This window comes from Helicoverpa zea, chromosome 21, assembly GCF_022581195.2.
Source record: "Helicoverpa zea isolate HzStark_Cry1AcR chromosome 21, ilHelZeax1.1, whole genome shotgun sequence".
In the NCBI taxonomy this organism is placed as follows: domain Eukaryota; kingdom Metazoa; phylum Arthropoda; class Insecta; order Lepidoptera; family Noctuidae; genus Helicoverpa; species Helicoverpa zea.
This window is the reverse complement of record NC_061472.1, coordinates 6,542,530-6,558,784: the sequence shown is the minus strand read 5'-3', so window position 1 is coordinate 6,558,784 and position 16,255 is coordinate 6,542,530. Positions and strand designations below refer to the sequence as shown.

The 16,255-nt window shown below is 33.6% G+C and overlaps 1 protein-coding gene across 2 annotated transcripts; it reads left to right on the top strand.

Annotated features, from left to right (window-relative positions):
• The first annotated feature begins 3,182 nt into the window (after positions 1 to 3,182).
• Positions 3,183 to 14,919, top strand: LOC124640785. Of its 2 annotated transcripts, XM_047178709.1 has the most exons (4): positions 3,183 to 3,244; positions 4,032 to 4,458; positions 10,177 to 10,369; positions 13,116 to 14,919. In XM_047178709.1, exons 2-4 carry the CDS (start codon positions 4,272 to 4,274, stop codon positions 13,255 to 13,257), a joined length of 522 nt encoding a protein of 173 aa, XP_047034665.1. In that variant the 5' UTR covers positions 3,183 to 3,244; positions 4,032 to 4,271; the 3' UTR covers positions 13,258 to 14,919. The 2 variants fall into 2 exon arrangements, with proteins under 2 accessions (XP_047034665.1, XP_047034666.1); XM_047178710.1 differs by lacking the exons at positions 3,183 to 3,244; positions 4,032 to 4,458 and adding an exon at positions 5,338 to 5,657.
• Positions 14,920 to 16,255: the final 1,336 nt, after the last annotated feature.

The following is a 16,255-nucleotide window of genomic DNA, read 5'->3' as shown; positions in this document are numbered from 1 at the left end:
CACTTTGTATATCTTATACCTCTGGAACTACTGAACTGATATTGAAATAGAAATTTTCTTTCAATACTCAATTCGAAACTACTACGGTAAACGCCAAATTAAAATGACCATAAATATCTTAATTTAACGACCTTCGCCATTCAGAAAGTATAACAAGTTATGTAATATAATTAAACGTGTTTATAAAACTTTAAATGCAACTTTCAACGCAAAACAAATAAAGGTAGTTCGTAAGAAGTTCACGTACAATATAAATGATCATTACACATAGTCTGGTAAGGTAAATTGAGATGGATACCAGCAATTTAGTAAATAAATGAAAGACACAAAGCAGTGGCATTTTTTCTCATTTGCGTTCAGAGCAAACAAATTAAGCTGGCTACAGTTATGAGAAAAGAAATTAATTGTTTATTTTAACGCCTTAAAACGAAGCAAAGACGGTCAAATATTTCCGTCTAAATGTCACCTTATTTCTTAAATACTGAACGTAGAATCGAAAGACGGAAGCCATTTTTTTTTCTTATATCCCGCGTACTTGTGAGGCAGGAAATCTTTTCATTAAAAAAATAAGCCTCTGTACAGTTTTAAATTATTTAATGTCTTATCCCGACATTACCTCGTGTAAGAAAGTAGAAACAAAATATATCGTAAGAAATCCTGGTGGGTCTTGTAACGAATTGTTATGGGTACTCGGCTTATGTGCAATGTAAATGGAGCGGAAATAAGCTTAGCAGGGGAAATTTGTTTTTACCAAGATTCTCATTTGTTTTCTGAATGTAGCTACTTGTTATTTTTATAATAACCACAGAGCTAACAGAGCTTCTACGATTTTTATTATTAAAAGAGTTTCCATATTGCTATTTATGACTACACTTACATATGTATCTACTTCCAGAAATTGTTCTTTTATCATTGAAGTAATCCTACCACTCGTAATAATATAGGCGGGAACGTAAAGGCATATTTTCTGCGTTAAATAACTAATAATGCTTTGGAAGGTCATGTTTTGTTAAATCTAAAAAGAATTTCAACACCTAATTTCAATATTGTGAACTGCCCCAATAGCCAACATCATCTGCCCAAAGACAATGCCCAGATGTTATGACAAAACTCTGGGAAATGTTGCTACATATTGACACAAGCAACACAAATAAATAACAAATCAAACGACACACAAAATCAAATATTAAAAGCGACCTTTTAGCTTATTCACAAACAGTTTCATGTCATAATTAGCGTCCTTTAGCTGTGAGGCAGATGAGAAACAAACTTGTTTTTATTTCGCGGGAACTGGCTCATAATCCCGGAATAACAAGGCTCTTAGTGGCGCTCCCGTAATGGCGTACTTACCGCTCTTTGTCACTTAAGAAGGGAATCGTTGCTATACTTGAAGAATATGAGAGAATATGGTACGCTTTTGTTACGTTATCATCATGAGGTTTTTGGGGCTGGAGGAAATGATTAAATGAGTCCTACTTTGGGTGGAACTGATATCGGGCTTGTACATTTTAGCACAGTAACTTTCGGGCAGTCCTGATGTTTAGTCAAGATTATGTAGGTATATGATTCTGTCTTTAATATTGTAGTATACCAAAACAATCATGAAGTATGTACGTTATTACGGTATGTGGTAAATGTCAAGAGAAGTCTACTGTTTTCTTCATAAAACAAAAGCTTTAGATTCGAGTTATGTCAGAACAAAGATTATTGGTTGGATCGTTTCTCTTTTGTTTGTTTTTATTACGCTACCCAACCGGCTAGCTTCAATTCCCGATGGTATATTCAAAATAGAAGACCCAAAGCCGGTCATAATATCATAGAAACGTACATTTATAATTCATAATTTACTGAGTTCGTTATTCTAAAGGTTAAGCTGAGAGTAAAGTGTCGGAAATAAACCCCAATAAATTTTACATTTCCAAGAGAGTATGAAGGGATGAATGAAAATTTATTTTATTATTGGTATTAAACTCAGTTAAGGGGTTGTTAATTTCCATGATCCTGTTTGAAGATGATCGCGTAATTAAATTACGTGACGTAGCTTTTATATTTAACTTGAACTTGGAGATTACGTTAAGTAGAATAATTAAGGGTTTATATCATCTGAGCATCGCGTTTACACATTTATTAGCGTACTTAATTTGCGAGCATGTTCCTACGTTAATTGTGAAATAAAACTCTTATGCTCATAATGCTTGTTTATGTAGTAATCTCTTGAATATATGGCTAATAATCTTCAGTTTATATTGCAAGGCTTAGTACAGAAAGCACATCAACCTACCACAATCTGTCAAATTTCTTCATTAGATTTTCAACCTTATCACAATAGTAGAAAGTCAATGTTGGATTGGTAAAATTTGACAGATTTGGTTAGGTTGACTTGCTGGTGTTTGTACTAAGAAAATTACAGTATTTAGTACCTCTAAAATGGCTTGTATGTTGGTCATAGTATTAGTATGCATGTCAGGTACTAGATGTCGTAATTATAAGGTGCACCGAGGTGGCACGTGGCATCCAGTCTATTCTTATGTATGTATGACGTAAAAAGTTATTGCGTGCGAAAACTAAATATATCTATCTAATATAATCGAGTGACAGGGTAGGTCAGCTTATTTTAAATATAGGTATAGGTTCTGCTTATGTATAAAAATATTAACGGTAGAGATTGAAAAAAAAAATGTTGATTCCTTTTATGGGAAACTGAAACCTGTGATCAAGGATGTTTTAATGAACTGTTTAAAAAATCAAGGGCTACTTAAAAAAAAAGGGATAAATTAAGATCGATTTTTGATATCAGCTGGCAAAACCAAGATCTGGTGATTAACATTTAACTAATCGGGCATCAGAAACAAAGGAATCATTATAGGATCTCTACCTACGATGATTTTAACCAGATCTCTATTTTACGATTTATTAACAGATTACAATGCAAGAACTAGCAACAACTATTCGAAACTTAATAACTTTTAGGTTGCATGCAGCTAAAAATATTAACTAAATACACGTAATACTAGGTTGCGTTTAATCGCTCAATTTTATCAACCTTCATTACTTTCAAGTACATGCGTTCCGTTGCATAATGCTAACAACTATTAGTGTAGGTCGGGAGGGGTAAGCATAGATCTATCTTATACTACTTACTGCAGTTTTAGTGTGGTTCCCGCGCGGTAAAGTCTATGACGAATCGTAAATCGGAACGTGTGTGCAGTCACTTTCAATCTTTGCTCCTGTGAACTAGATTTAGGTACTAGAAAAAATATATTCGGAATTCGAATGTATCGATAACGTTGCAACACTTCGTTTCATGTTTTTTTTTTCTTGTAGATCTAATGGCTAATGTGTGTGTAAAACTTTTTAGTTGTTTATTAGTTTTCTTAATTTATTTCAGTACTGGTGTAATGTCCTATATTTTGTCTATGTTCATTGTTATTCATCCTAATGATGGGGTATTATTCCAAAAATACGTTAGGCCCCTTTTGTTGTAAATATTTCTACATATGAGAGGCCATATTTGGTGTACCCTTTATAATGTAGCGAGTTCGATTCTCGGTTCATGAAACCAGAATTTCCGTTTCAAGGGAAATCCCAGCTTTTTTAAAGGACATAATAAAATTCAATTTAGATACACATTACGCCACTTCCACCTGCCACATTTATAAGCACGCAGTGTCGTGGCACTCAAATTTCGCAAAATGTATTGCTCAAGCATAATGATTGTTCATAATCCAAGGCAATTTTAGGTAACTCATGAGATTGCAACAAACTTGGCAACCAGACGTAAAATATACATTGCGTTGGAGTTTTATTCAAAATATAAATATTATTCATTGATTCGATATAAATATATTTCCGATTTTTGGAAGAAAAGTGATACGTAGTAAAAATTCCTGATTTAAGTCTTCCCAAATTGCATACATTTTACGAAACAATCGAAGCTAGTTAGCAACTGCCATTAAAATATTATGAGCAATGATTAGTAATGTGACTGAACTGCATTGATTACAATGTTACGAAATAATAACCTTATCTAGGTGGCCGCCCGTTGGACACGGTCAGTTATACGCAGTAATCCAGTAAGGTCGCTGGGTTATACAATACCGCTAGAACTAAACCGTGATACTTGATTGGACACTAAAACCTTCTCTATTAAAACCTTCGTCGTGTGTGAAATTGATTAAAAAAAATCGAACTCTATTCAATTTGAATTTAGAATTAACAGTGACATATTCAACTTGAATTAAGAATTTGCAGTGACAAAGTCATAGACAAAAATGCAGTTATTAAAAGTGTGTTATATCTGGACTGTTTTGTTGTTGTTATTATTTGATTGCTTAATGGAAGGATCTACACAAGAGTCGACATTTGAATTACCAGTGCAGTTAGTCGGATTCCCATTCATTATAGTAGCAGTCCGACTAACTAATTTCGTGAAGAAACTGTCTTACGCCTTGAGTCCAGGTAAATGTTTATTTCTTATCGTTAAATATTAAGATTGTATGTAAAATAAGTGTATTTAATATTTTCGGGGAAGGTAACCTTGACCTAACGGTGGCCCTGACCTTCTGTCGAAATTATTGGTAAAGTTTTTAATGTCCGGGATCATCGTAAGATTCCAAGAAATAATTAACGATATTTAGATGGAAAACCTATATTTTCCGATAAGGCATAGCTTCTTATTAGGCAACTAGTGGATTAAAACATGTCTAGAACGTTTGAACTAATATTATATTACGCACATTTGCAATCTTAGTAGTGCTGGGGACAGGTTCTTGTTTGACACTTTTATAAATATCGAAAGCACACATATACACTCATACTTCCAGTTCATTCCTTGGTAAATGGGCTATTTAATACTGAAATAACTTTTCCATACAGACCTGTAGTTCCTGACATAGGTAAACGCATTAAAACAACCGAATAAACTATTAGCTCTATAAATGATTTGGGTAATATCATGTTATAATATGGATAAAACATTTACAATTTAAGCTAAAGACAGAAATCAATTAGGTACCTAACTCTTAAAACGCTAATTAATTTTACCATTTTCAAACTACAATTTTATTTTTAATAGGTATATATAGGTTCTTAGGTACCCATAATCGTGTCTAATTTGTACAAATTAAATTAATTACAAAAAAATACCTGCTACTAAAATACCAAAACATTCCGCAATATTATATTAACGCGATTAGTGTAACGTGAATTAAGATTGATTGACCTACAAAATCATTACATAAACTATACCAAAGAGAACGTGTTTGCGTTCCTTCTCACGTACCGAGAGCTTTTGCAGTGCAATCTCAACCGTAGTACTGGCTAGTTGAGCATACCCATAGACCGCGGTCACCGCGAGTGAAGAAACAAACGTTCGAAATTTAAATTTTGAAAATATTTTTATTCTGTTGTCGCGTTTTGGCGCGGATCGTTCTTCTTGTTTACTTTTTGACGTGTTTCAAATTAGTTTTTGAAAATGAAGTGCAGTGGACTAACGTTTATATTACTGTTAGCACTGTTTTTAGTAAATATTTGCGATGATGTGCGTTCTCAAGAGAGTAATTTTGAATTACCAGTGCAGTTGGTAGGCTTTCCTTTTATTGTAGCGAGTGTGAAATTGACGAATTTCTTGAAGAAATTTTCTTATTCACTTAGTCCAGGTAAGTGGTATTGTAAGATACAATATCGCATAGCTTTAAGATCATATACTACGACTAGTTACCACCCGCGCATTCGGCCGCATCCCGTAGTTACTACTCTGTAAACCCGGGTGAAAACGAACCTCTTCAAATCTTTATTTATTTAACAGTTTATGTACACAGTTACACACACAACACAGACATGAAAAGGTATAGCTTATTTCATAAAGGTATAGCAATCTCTTCCAGCAAGCCCTAAGTATCTTTAAATGGACAAATCCTCGACACATGGACTCAGTATCTAACTCCGAAAGATGGGACCTGTAGTTCCTGAGAGTAGGGCGTTCAATCAAACACTCAGATTTTCAAGATTTTTACTAAGTATCATATATTTGTACAGATGTCACATGAATTTCCCTAATTAGGTCATAAATATTTAATATTTTATACGTATCCCAAAAATGTTTTTCATTATTTTACCGGGTAGCATTTTCATTTTATCACGACTACACGAGTAAAATCATTGAACCTTTAAATTTTAATAAAACAATTACTTTGAGCACAATATCCAATTTGAAAAGTGAGCCTGCGAAATGATTTTCACGATGATTCCGAAATAAATCCAGTTAAAATTTAAAACGTATTAAATGTTAACAAATATACGACACATCATTGATTTCACAAAATGAACGTTTAGAATATGGAGAACGAAAATGTCGTATTGTAAAATCTCCTAATAAAGAACCGTCGCCAAAATGCGAGTGTTCAGTGGACGAGGAATCCAAATCAACAATCAATCCAGACCCCGAACGCTTCGTTACTTTACTGATACTGATCGTTTTATTAAAGCCTACTACTTTATTTGACCTAGAAGAAGGCGCCTGACCTGCCCGCCTTATAGCATCACCGCTCATCTTTCCTTTCTTCGTGGTTTAGAATAACAACTGAATGCACTTTAGATTTCAGTATTTTTCCTAAATGAAATAAAAATATGAATGGCTTATGAAGCAGTGCAACTTTCACCATGATAAATGCAGTACAGCATTTCAGCAGGACATTCCATTTTTTAGCACTTCTTTAAAAATGAAGCTCGTATTGTGTTTCCCATTTCGAAAGAATGTAGCTCAGTATAAGTCAGGAACAATAAAATGCAATGTAGGTCCATATCATATATTTCTACAGGTGTAGAATAATAGAATCCTAACAGTTCACTAGAGTGTGACTTTGCTACTATTGTCGACTTTAAAAGAAATTAATCTAGCCTAGCCACGACACATAGCAAGGTTGCAGAAATTAAAAAGTAACGCACACACTGAAAAATACTCCAAAGACCTCTGAAATCCGTATTTTCACTTCATTTAATTACTAAGTTTATTTTGGTCTCATTTTCCCCGGAATAGTGCCAAAGCTGTCAAGTTAAGCTGCTTAGATAATTCTTTCTCTTTGACTTTTTCGAATCCTCTATTTTCGCGTTCGCGTCAAACGAAAAACCCTCCGATTTACCTACCTCAAAAGATTTCAAAGCCAAATTCGTAAGCCAGTAGCGTTACCTACCTCTATTTTTGAATAACTGTTTTGGTTAGGCAGGGCATTGAATTGAAGAACGTATGCACTTGGCCCGGAAAAATAAACAATTGTTGTGTAAATATTATGTTAGTCACTGTTATGGCTAAATGTTGTCTGAAAATAAAATAAATATTTACTAATTCAACATCAGTGTCACCTAATTGGGTTGCCCGGGTTGTATTGGGTTACCCGGGTAACTGGGTTGAGGAGGTCAGATAGGCAGTCGCTCCTTGATAAACACTGGTACTCAGCTGCATCCAATTAGACTGGAAGCAGATTCCAACATAGTTGTGAAAAGGCTCGGGAGATGATGATGTCACCTAATCCTGCAAATCTTCAGAAACATACTAATGTTATTTTATGTATAATCATAATGATATCAGTCTATTGCCATCCAGAGCTGAATGTAGGCTTATCACCGGTCGTCTTTCATTTGTTTTTAGTCGCACGTAACAAACAATTGTTTGCGTACATGATACCAATATGTTTCATTGTTTATGCCTCTTCAATATACAAACGAACTCTTTTGTTATCGCTCAGCACCTGGGAACCGCATCTAACTGGTTTAAACTCTGCATATAGTTTATCGTCCCACTGCTGGGCTGCGGCCTCCTCTCACACTACGCTTGCTCAATGCGGTTTGGTGATTTCAGACTTAATAGTCCAGGTTTCCTCAAGATGTCTTCCTTCACCTTTTTATCAGCCATTGGTGTCCAAGATATACTTAGAAAGTAAATACAAAATTAGAAAAGTTGCATTGGTACTTGCCTGACCTGGATTCGAACCCACTCACTCATACTTGAGAGGTTGGTTCTTAACCCACTAGGCCACCACGACTTACACGATTAAACTCTGGATACCAGTGCATAATGCATAGATTATACATTTATGTTTGTTCGTAAATCACCGTGGTTTGCGCGTTAGTCTGTCACATTAATAACCACCGTGGAACTCAACGAGTCTAGCCACTGTTTGTATTAGCGATCAAACGTGAACTACTTGGATGGTATTACGTGTTTATGTCGAATATTAGGCCGGTTGCACTGGATTGCAAATCGTTCTTGACAGTGATATGTGGTGTGAGTAAATGGGTTAATCGGGGTTTGTTCTAGAAGTAGTATTAAGTGCGGTTTTAAACAGCATTTTTTACGAAAATTAAGTAAATCACAATCTTGCTTCGAGTACTTCGCGATAAGGCAGGTATCCAAAAAGTGTCCAAAAATGAATCCAATTTTTTTTTAAGTAACATATTTAAGAAGATCTTTTTATGTTAAAAGGTATTTAGAAAGTACACAGTACTGTGATAAAGGATTTAAATGCTTACACATATTGAAATTCCAGTATTTCTTATCTTTCTTCGAAAATAGTGTAGGAAAGAAAGAAAAAGTTTTGCACCAAACTAAAAGAACGTTGGCAGAGATAAAGTGCACGAGTAATTAGGACGAAGACAGAGGCAATTAACTAGCTAATGATCATTGGATGATAAAAAATGCTTCAGATTACTTACTTCTGATACTTTTGTCTCGGTAATTGAATGGATTTTTGGGACATGTGTCACAAATAATAGGTCTTTCTTTCTTTTGAAATAAGAAGTTATGCGGGCTCTTTTAATCCAACATATTGAGGATTAAAGGTATATTAATGAATAGGATTTTTTTCATTTTAGTGATGCCAAAAAATCAGACGCAGTTTTCTCTATTTTCATATTTTTATCAAACAAATTTTAAGATAGCAAGGGCTACTTCACCATGTCATAAACTAGCTAGGCTTTTACTTTCTTATGAAAATATAGTGTTAATCCGATTCCGTTTGTTTCTTTAATTTGTGGAAACATAGAGACTTAATTACCAATCAAAACATATTTACCTATGTAGATACTTACATTGCTACGTTTATTCTCAAAACACTTCTCCAAAATAAATGTTCTATTTGTTACATTTTGCATTAAGAACATCGTTATTACATTAAAAACGTCATTTATCATATTACATAACTCGATTCCGATTTCCTGGCGGTGATGAAGCAAAATGTATCTTCCTTAAATTTATATTATCGTTTTCTCGATTTGGATTACATCGAGATATTTAACATTGCGATATTACTGTGTTATTGTGTAACAACAGTAATGTATGCTGTAACTATTATATTTTTGAAATGTATAATCGTAATACATAATAAAACATACTATTATCTATGCTAATATGTATTATATTTTTTTTACATTTATTGTAAGTACCCTAAAGGCTCGGAATCTATGAAACTGATTTGAAAACGTATTTCACTCTCGGAAAGCTACATTATTTTAGGTTGACGCAGCTATAGGTACGTTACCCGGGTACCTAAAGTAGTTTCCCCCGGAACGCTGGTGAAACCACGGGAAACGGCGAGTAATATTATAATGGTGGTTCGTGTTTTACACCCTATTAAAATTATACTTGAAAAATCCAGTTGACACATGCCTGGTTGGTGTTGGGAGCGATTCTATCGATGACTGATGACCTCATATTATGATGTCTGCGTGCCATGGTCCACGTATTCAGTTAATGCTGCATGTTGTAATGCCCTACGTGTCTGCTGTTCCGATGAATACCGATCTCGCAACTTTGACGCCATCGATTTGTGACCAATGTCCATGAGGCGAGACTATTATAAGGTTCTTTGGTGCATCCAATGTCTGAAAATGATTCATTTGTTCTTGACGTCCAAGAGGTTTTGGGGACTTTCAGAATTCTTTTATGCTTGTTTGTGCTGGCATTACACATTTTGGATGCCTGTTGAATATTTTAGCTGTCTGTATCCACAAAAAAATACTTATGCCTACTGCTTTTTCAATGAGCAAAAAAAGAGTGTTACAGTTTAGAGAATAATCTAAAATCTTTGATATCAATTAACTCATCCCTTTATCATAATAGGTTAAGGGAACTATTTGCTGATATTTTTTCTTTATATTCATTTTCCATTTAACCTGTTCCAGCGACATACCGCTCCCGCAACCGTCGCCAGCTGACGTTTGCAGACCCCGAGCTATTCGATGCGACGGAGGTTGAGAAATACATCGTGGGCGAGTTCGGGGCGCGCGCATGCATCTTCGAACGCGTTTGCGCACACTACGCGATGCGGGCCCAAGCGCAGCCACGCCCACAGTTCGATTGGCCTGATGTCTTCAGGTAATAATTGTGTCACCATTTTAATTAAGTTGTCTCAAAAGGGCATTCAGCTTCGGCCCCACGTTCGCTTCCCAAAAATCCGGCATTCTATAGTTCCGTGGTCTGGAAGAGACATACAAAATAATAATAAATTAAAAACTAGCTTCTGATCACATTATCTATGCACACCAAATAGCCTGGGACGCAAATTAAATAATATAGAAGAAGAAAAGATAAAGTATAGGGAGGTAAATCAAACTTGCCAAATATACCCAGTATTTTATTTTGTAACTAAAATAATAGGAATAACTACCACGATATATCCTAGACTAACAATATGGTTCTAGAATCTTCGACAATTCGGTATGTTATTGTTTACCAAATCATGAATAACCTGCTAATCCTGATTATTCACGTAATGTAATAAATCTGAATCTAACCCTTGTTCTTGTACTAGTTTTTAAATAGGTAGGAACTTATTGCATAAGAAGTTTTAACAATGAAAAGTTGTGTAATAATGCGAACGGTAGCGTGGACTTGAAAAATGCCCCTTTCGTTAATAATAAGGTTTTACTCGTAAAGTACTTTGGAAAACTGGCCACATACTTTAGGTAAATGAAAAGAGGATGTCAGAAAGAGTTTGGTTTCAATGTTCATTTTATTTTTACCAATATTCACTTCATGAAGTCATTGTCAACCAGTAAAATAAATTTTGCTATGTACTACTTTACAACCAAAATTCGAGGATTTGTCTAAAGAATAATCAATTTTAGGAACTTTTACCATTTGATTTCACAAATAATTTCAATTCAGGAAGTATTATATTACTTCCTACATCCATACCGAGTCATACTAAAATCTCCTACAAAAAAAAATACATTTTTGCTACCAAATCCCAAATATATAATTCATACATTAAAATTCACCCACAATTTCCATCGACCTTGACATGTCAAACTATGGGTGTCTTTTCCATGAATATTTCATCAGTTGAATTTCAATGGCACGTCCAATTGTACGGAACCGGGTCAGTGGTCGAGTGTTTCGTATAAGAATGTAGCTAAGTGTGTCTTTCGGACGCAAGTGGGACATCGATGTAATAGTGGTACGCAACCGCGGGTCATCGCCGCTCGCAGTCGCCCAACCATGAGGATTGTAGAAAATTACGAAATATTTTATGCTGTTGAGTTTTGTTGCTTTTTGTGAATATTTATGGAAATTGTTTTGAAATGTTGGGAATAATTTAATTTCAATCACCATATTTTCCCCATTTTAAACGAATGTGTTAAATAATATTACAACTCGAAATAACCACTACCGTTATAATGAGTCTTGCCGCTAATTGATACCAAAATACACGAAAATAATGAGTGTTTTAGTTTTCTTTTATATAAATATTTGCTCTAATACTCTAGTTTCTTGTTCATATCATCAAAATCACCTGACATTAGTAAGTCATAGACATAAGTTTCCTAACCCAAATAAAGTGAAGGCCAAGCAGACGAGTAAACTATCTTAATGTATGGGGGACTAGCGTCTACTTTACGTTCGTCGTCCGAGGTGAGCCGCTATTATGCAACACCGCAAAACACTTTCACTGGCCCAAGACTTCATACAAAAATACACCTTATTTGTAAAGGAATAAAGCTTATTATAACGCGATAAGAGTGGGTTTCCCTACATCTTAGATTACATTGCAATATCACACTTAGGCTTTTCATCTTAAGTCCATAATGCCATATGTTTTAGTCAGCAATTGTCAGTTTGTGGTGTACTAAGATTGTTATAAGAGATGCAGTTCCGTATTATCTCATCTTTCCAGGTTTAATAGCTGTTATTTGTCAAAATAACTTGCGGTTTCAATTTGTTCTGTATGGCGAACTTGAGATGGGAAAGTTATCGTAAGGAAAGCCAAGTTTATGATTTTTCCACCGCATTTTTTAAATCGTATTTCAAGTTATTAGTTTCGTCTTGATTGATCGAAAAACGCTTTTTTTCATCAACATACTTTTTTTCGGTTTTCCATAAAGAAGGAGGCTCTCAGTTCATGTGAATCCTTTATTTTATTAAGCCATAGTACTTAATAAGTTGTTTTTATTTGTTAACTTCAAATGAATTTACGAGTAAATAAGCACAAAAGCAAGCCCAGAAAGACTATGCTTTTTATATAAAAAAAAAACTTTACATATAAAGAAAAAAGTTTTCTTTACAATATTTAGTTACAAAGCTCAGTTCTCTGAAATTCTGTAGTGCTTTGTACGGTTTCAGGGAAAACGCAGCTTTGCTTGAAAAGTAAACTCGTACTTTTGTACGAAGGTAATCACTTAGCTGCTAAGGTTTTTAGCGGTGAAGTGCAAATGTGTATCACTTCGTTTAAGAATTGTTAGCGTGTTTTGTAGGTTTAAATCAGGTTACATTGAGTAGTTATTTAGAACGTAAGATACTGTTAAAAGTAGACATACACAGTTTCTAATTAAAAATATCTCACAGTAAGCTTAGAATATCCAACAAAATCGTAGTTATTATTTTATCAAAGAAAAGTTTCTTACTTACTAGATAGACAAAAAAAAGTGTCCTAATCTACATAGTTGGCCCTAGTTCACCGACCGCATAAACGACCGTTTTTCTTAAAACAAGTGATAACTTTGACATAAATTCATAGTAAACAGCTGTTTTAAGAAAACTGACGTTTATGCTCTCGGTGTTATTTGGCGTTTTTATATTCATTCACAAAAAGTGTTCTAAATTCAAATTCTTTTATTTCCAGCCAATACAAACGCTCACCAGACCAGGCCAAAGAGTTTTACCTTCTCAGCGTGTTCCTAGGAGACATCGTGGGATCCCCTCAACTGTGTCACCAGCTTGGCAAGAGACGGAACTGTGACAGTGGCCAGTATGGCATAGCGTAATTATACTTAGTTATATAAGAGCTCTGAAGATGAAGGAATATGAGGTAAGGTTGTATGTATTTGTAAGGGTGGGTTTAGACCAAATGAATAAAGAACTAGCGTTACAATAGGAGTTTTCTTTGGTAGCATTTTGGCATCTTTCTCGATCAAGTTCTTTTTGATCTAACCAGATGTTAATATAGATATATATGGCATTATTTCGTTGTTCCATCCAAATAGTTTGATAAATGGGATTTGCTTTAAATGAAAAATGGGTATTTACACTTAGTAATTGCAAATAATAACAATTTACTTCAAGTGTAAGTCATAAAAAAATGCTCTTACATGTTATCCAAGATAAAAATGGGGGTCATTATTGGCAGAGTAGGTATATAAAATTATCCCGAATGTAATTTAAAATTTTGTAAAATCAATTAAATAAATTCGCTGTTCGAGATACTTCGTTCGAAATACAGTTCTCTAATGTAATGAAAATCTAATTGGAGCTTCTGATACTTTAATTTTAGTAAGCAAATCTATAAGTATGTAATATAGTAAATTAGTTATACATAATTTCTTATTGGGTTGTATTCCCTATGTCGGGCAAATGTGTAATTCTAAAAAAATATTGTAGAATTATTGTGACTACAATTTTCTTTATAATAGCAATAATTTTTTGAATCTATGTATAATCATATTTATATTTAATTATTTTATGTAGATATCACTTAACTGTGTTCACATAAAACCTTTATGTTATCTTACTTAATATCTTTAAGTAATACTTAAGTATTAATGTAGGAAATCAAAGACAAACTAATGTTTTAGTCAAAATACCACATCAATGTATCGTGATGATAATTAAGTTAGTTAAAAATTTTTTTTTTAGATTTTTTAATATTTTTGTACTTGTACACATTTTAAATAAATAATATAGTTTGTAGTTTTAAGTTATGCGCGCATTAAAAGTTACCTATTTTGTGATGTATGTAGTTTATTAAGATTTTAATTTTGTTATTGATTACACATTTTTATTTTATTATAAAAATATTTTTCTATATTTTTTCACATTAGTTCAGCATTAGTAACTGCTAATATTTTATTCTTGGAGTAGCTTTTTGTCCATGGTTTTATAATTTACAAGAAAATTTATTTACTTCCTTATTTTTGCTTTTTATTAAATACTTCGTACATATGAATATTCATGGTAATTACTAATAATATTGTGTAATTTTTATCATATTTTTATTTTAATCGATTGTCTATAAAAAATCTCTTTTCCTTTATTTTCTTATCTTTTAGACTTCTTTGGCTAACTTGTTTGTTTTCCTTTGTAATATAGTTTGTTGAAATAATTAAACAAAATACCATTGTTTGTTGTTAATTAATATATTAGTAATAAGATTTCAAAACCGTGAATTCTTCCAATTAGTTGCCACAGGATAATGTGCAATGTTTTTTCTTTGTTTTTTCCGCAATACTTTTGAATAGAAAACTGGGATTACTTATTAATTATTTGTTAACTGTAAGAATGAAAAAAAATTAATGTTTCTTATGTAGGTAAAAAAATAATTCTGATAATTGTAATTTTTTTTATCCTGGAGTTTAGATAAAATATGTATAGTTTGGGCTCGTACAGTATTTTTAAGAAAGTAGAACTAGTCAAATAAATAATAAATTGAATTTATTGGCTTTATTTATCTTCGCAATATCAGACCCTTTCATGAGTCGTAAGTTTCCTCAGCTATTTGTTATTTACGTTCAATCCTATTAGATTCTGTAGGGTAGACCATCTGAAAGGGTTAACCTACTATTTTTTACTATCCCTTCTTTCTTATCGCTAGATTTATGAGTAGATAAAGAATTTTCATATAAAAACTCAAGATCCACTACATACTTTTATTTCATTCTTGTAAGATTTTCAGTTCTTTACGAAATTTCTTCTCAAAAAATAAACAGTAGAACATTATTACATGTTACGAGTTTATCACATGCATACAATGATCGGAAAACCAGTAGAACCCTTCAAAATAAACAAAACCCAAATCTTTTTGATACAGAATGTCGGATTGTTTGTAGCCTTAAAAACTCTTCTACTTAAAAATGTTCTGGTCATAATATTACCTACTTAAAAATGGTCTTCAATCTCCATTCAAGTTTTCCAATCAAAACTTCAAACGATGTAGGTTTGTCAAAAAGAGGTTTGACCAACTCCAAGTCATTGCTCCAACTGCACTCATCCTTTTTACTTTGACGAGAAAAAAGGGTCAATTGTTTCCAAGTAATCTGGGGTATTGAACTGAAGCACATGTATTTGGGTATAAAATTCGTAAATGTGCCGGAAAGATCGGTCCATTTCCGCAGACCCAATATGGCCGGCCATCCGGTTGCTGCGTTAATCATGCGTTTCGGTTTTGCTTTTAGGTATGATAATATCTTTTCAGGAAAAAAAAAGACTATTTTTTTCTGTTATTGTTATAGGTCAGGTTGCCTGCATTCTGTAATACTGGAAGCCGGCCTCAAAACAGTTGGGAATAGGTTAGGCAGATGATGATTAGACTAAACTCCTATGCATCATTTACGTTGCAGTTTTCCAACTATATCGTGACCTCATACTCCATAATATGTAGCTGGTTATCAGACTTTCTCCCGTAATGACAGCTGGGGCTCATAGACTTTCCTCCTGAAACAGAGCAACTCGTCATGAAATAAGGATAGTCAACCGACGGACCGACAGGTAAAAAAAAATAAGTAGGTTAAAAACAGGTTAGCAATTAATTCAGTACAAAAGGTAGGTATACCTTGATAATAATTATGGATTTATCAGGTAACGATTGTGACAATATACGTAACGCTAATGAGCATGCATACGAGGAAAGTAATTTCAACACTTTTAGTCATGGTACAACGAGTATGAGCTGGAGCATTAGTTTGCCTAAATAAATAAACGGTACACAGAAACTTATTATGTAGATATAACGAGCGCCCCCTTGCGCGAATTTAACGAAGCTGAACAGGT

Excerpts from the sequence above, each read along its gene's own strand:
- LOC124640785 (XM_047178709.1), top strand. The coding sequence starts at position 4,272 with ATGCAGTTATTAAAAGTGTGTTATATCTGGACTGTTTTGTTGTTGTTA. Across the intron at positions 4,459-10,176 it reads GTCTTACGCCTTGAGTCCAG|CGACATACCGCTCCCGCAAC; the intron begins GTAAATGTTTAT and ends AACCTGTTCCAG. Across the intron at positions 10,370-13,115 it reads GATTGGCCTGATGTCTTCAG|CCAATACAAACGCTCACCAG; the intron begins GTAATAATTGTG and ends TTTTATTTCCAG.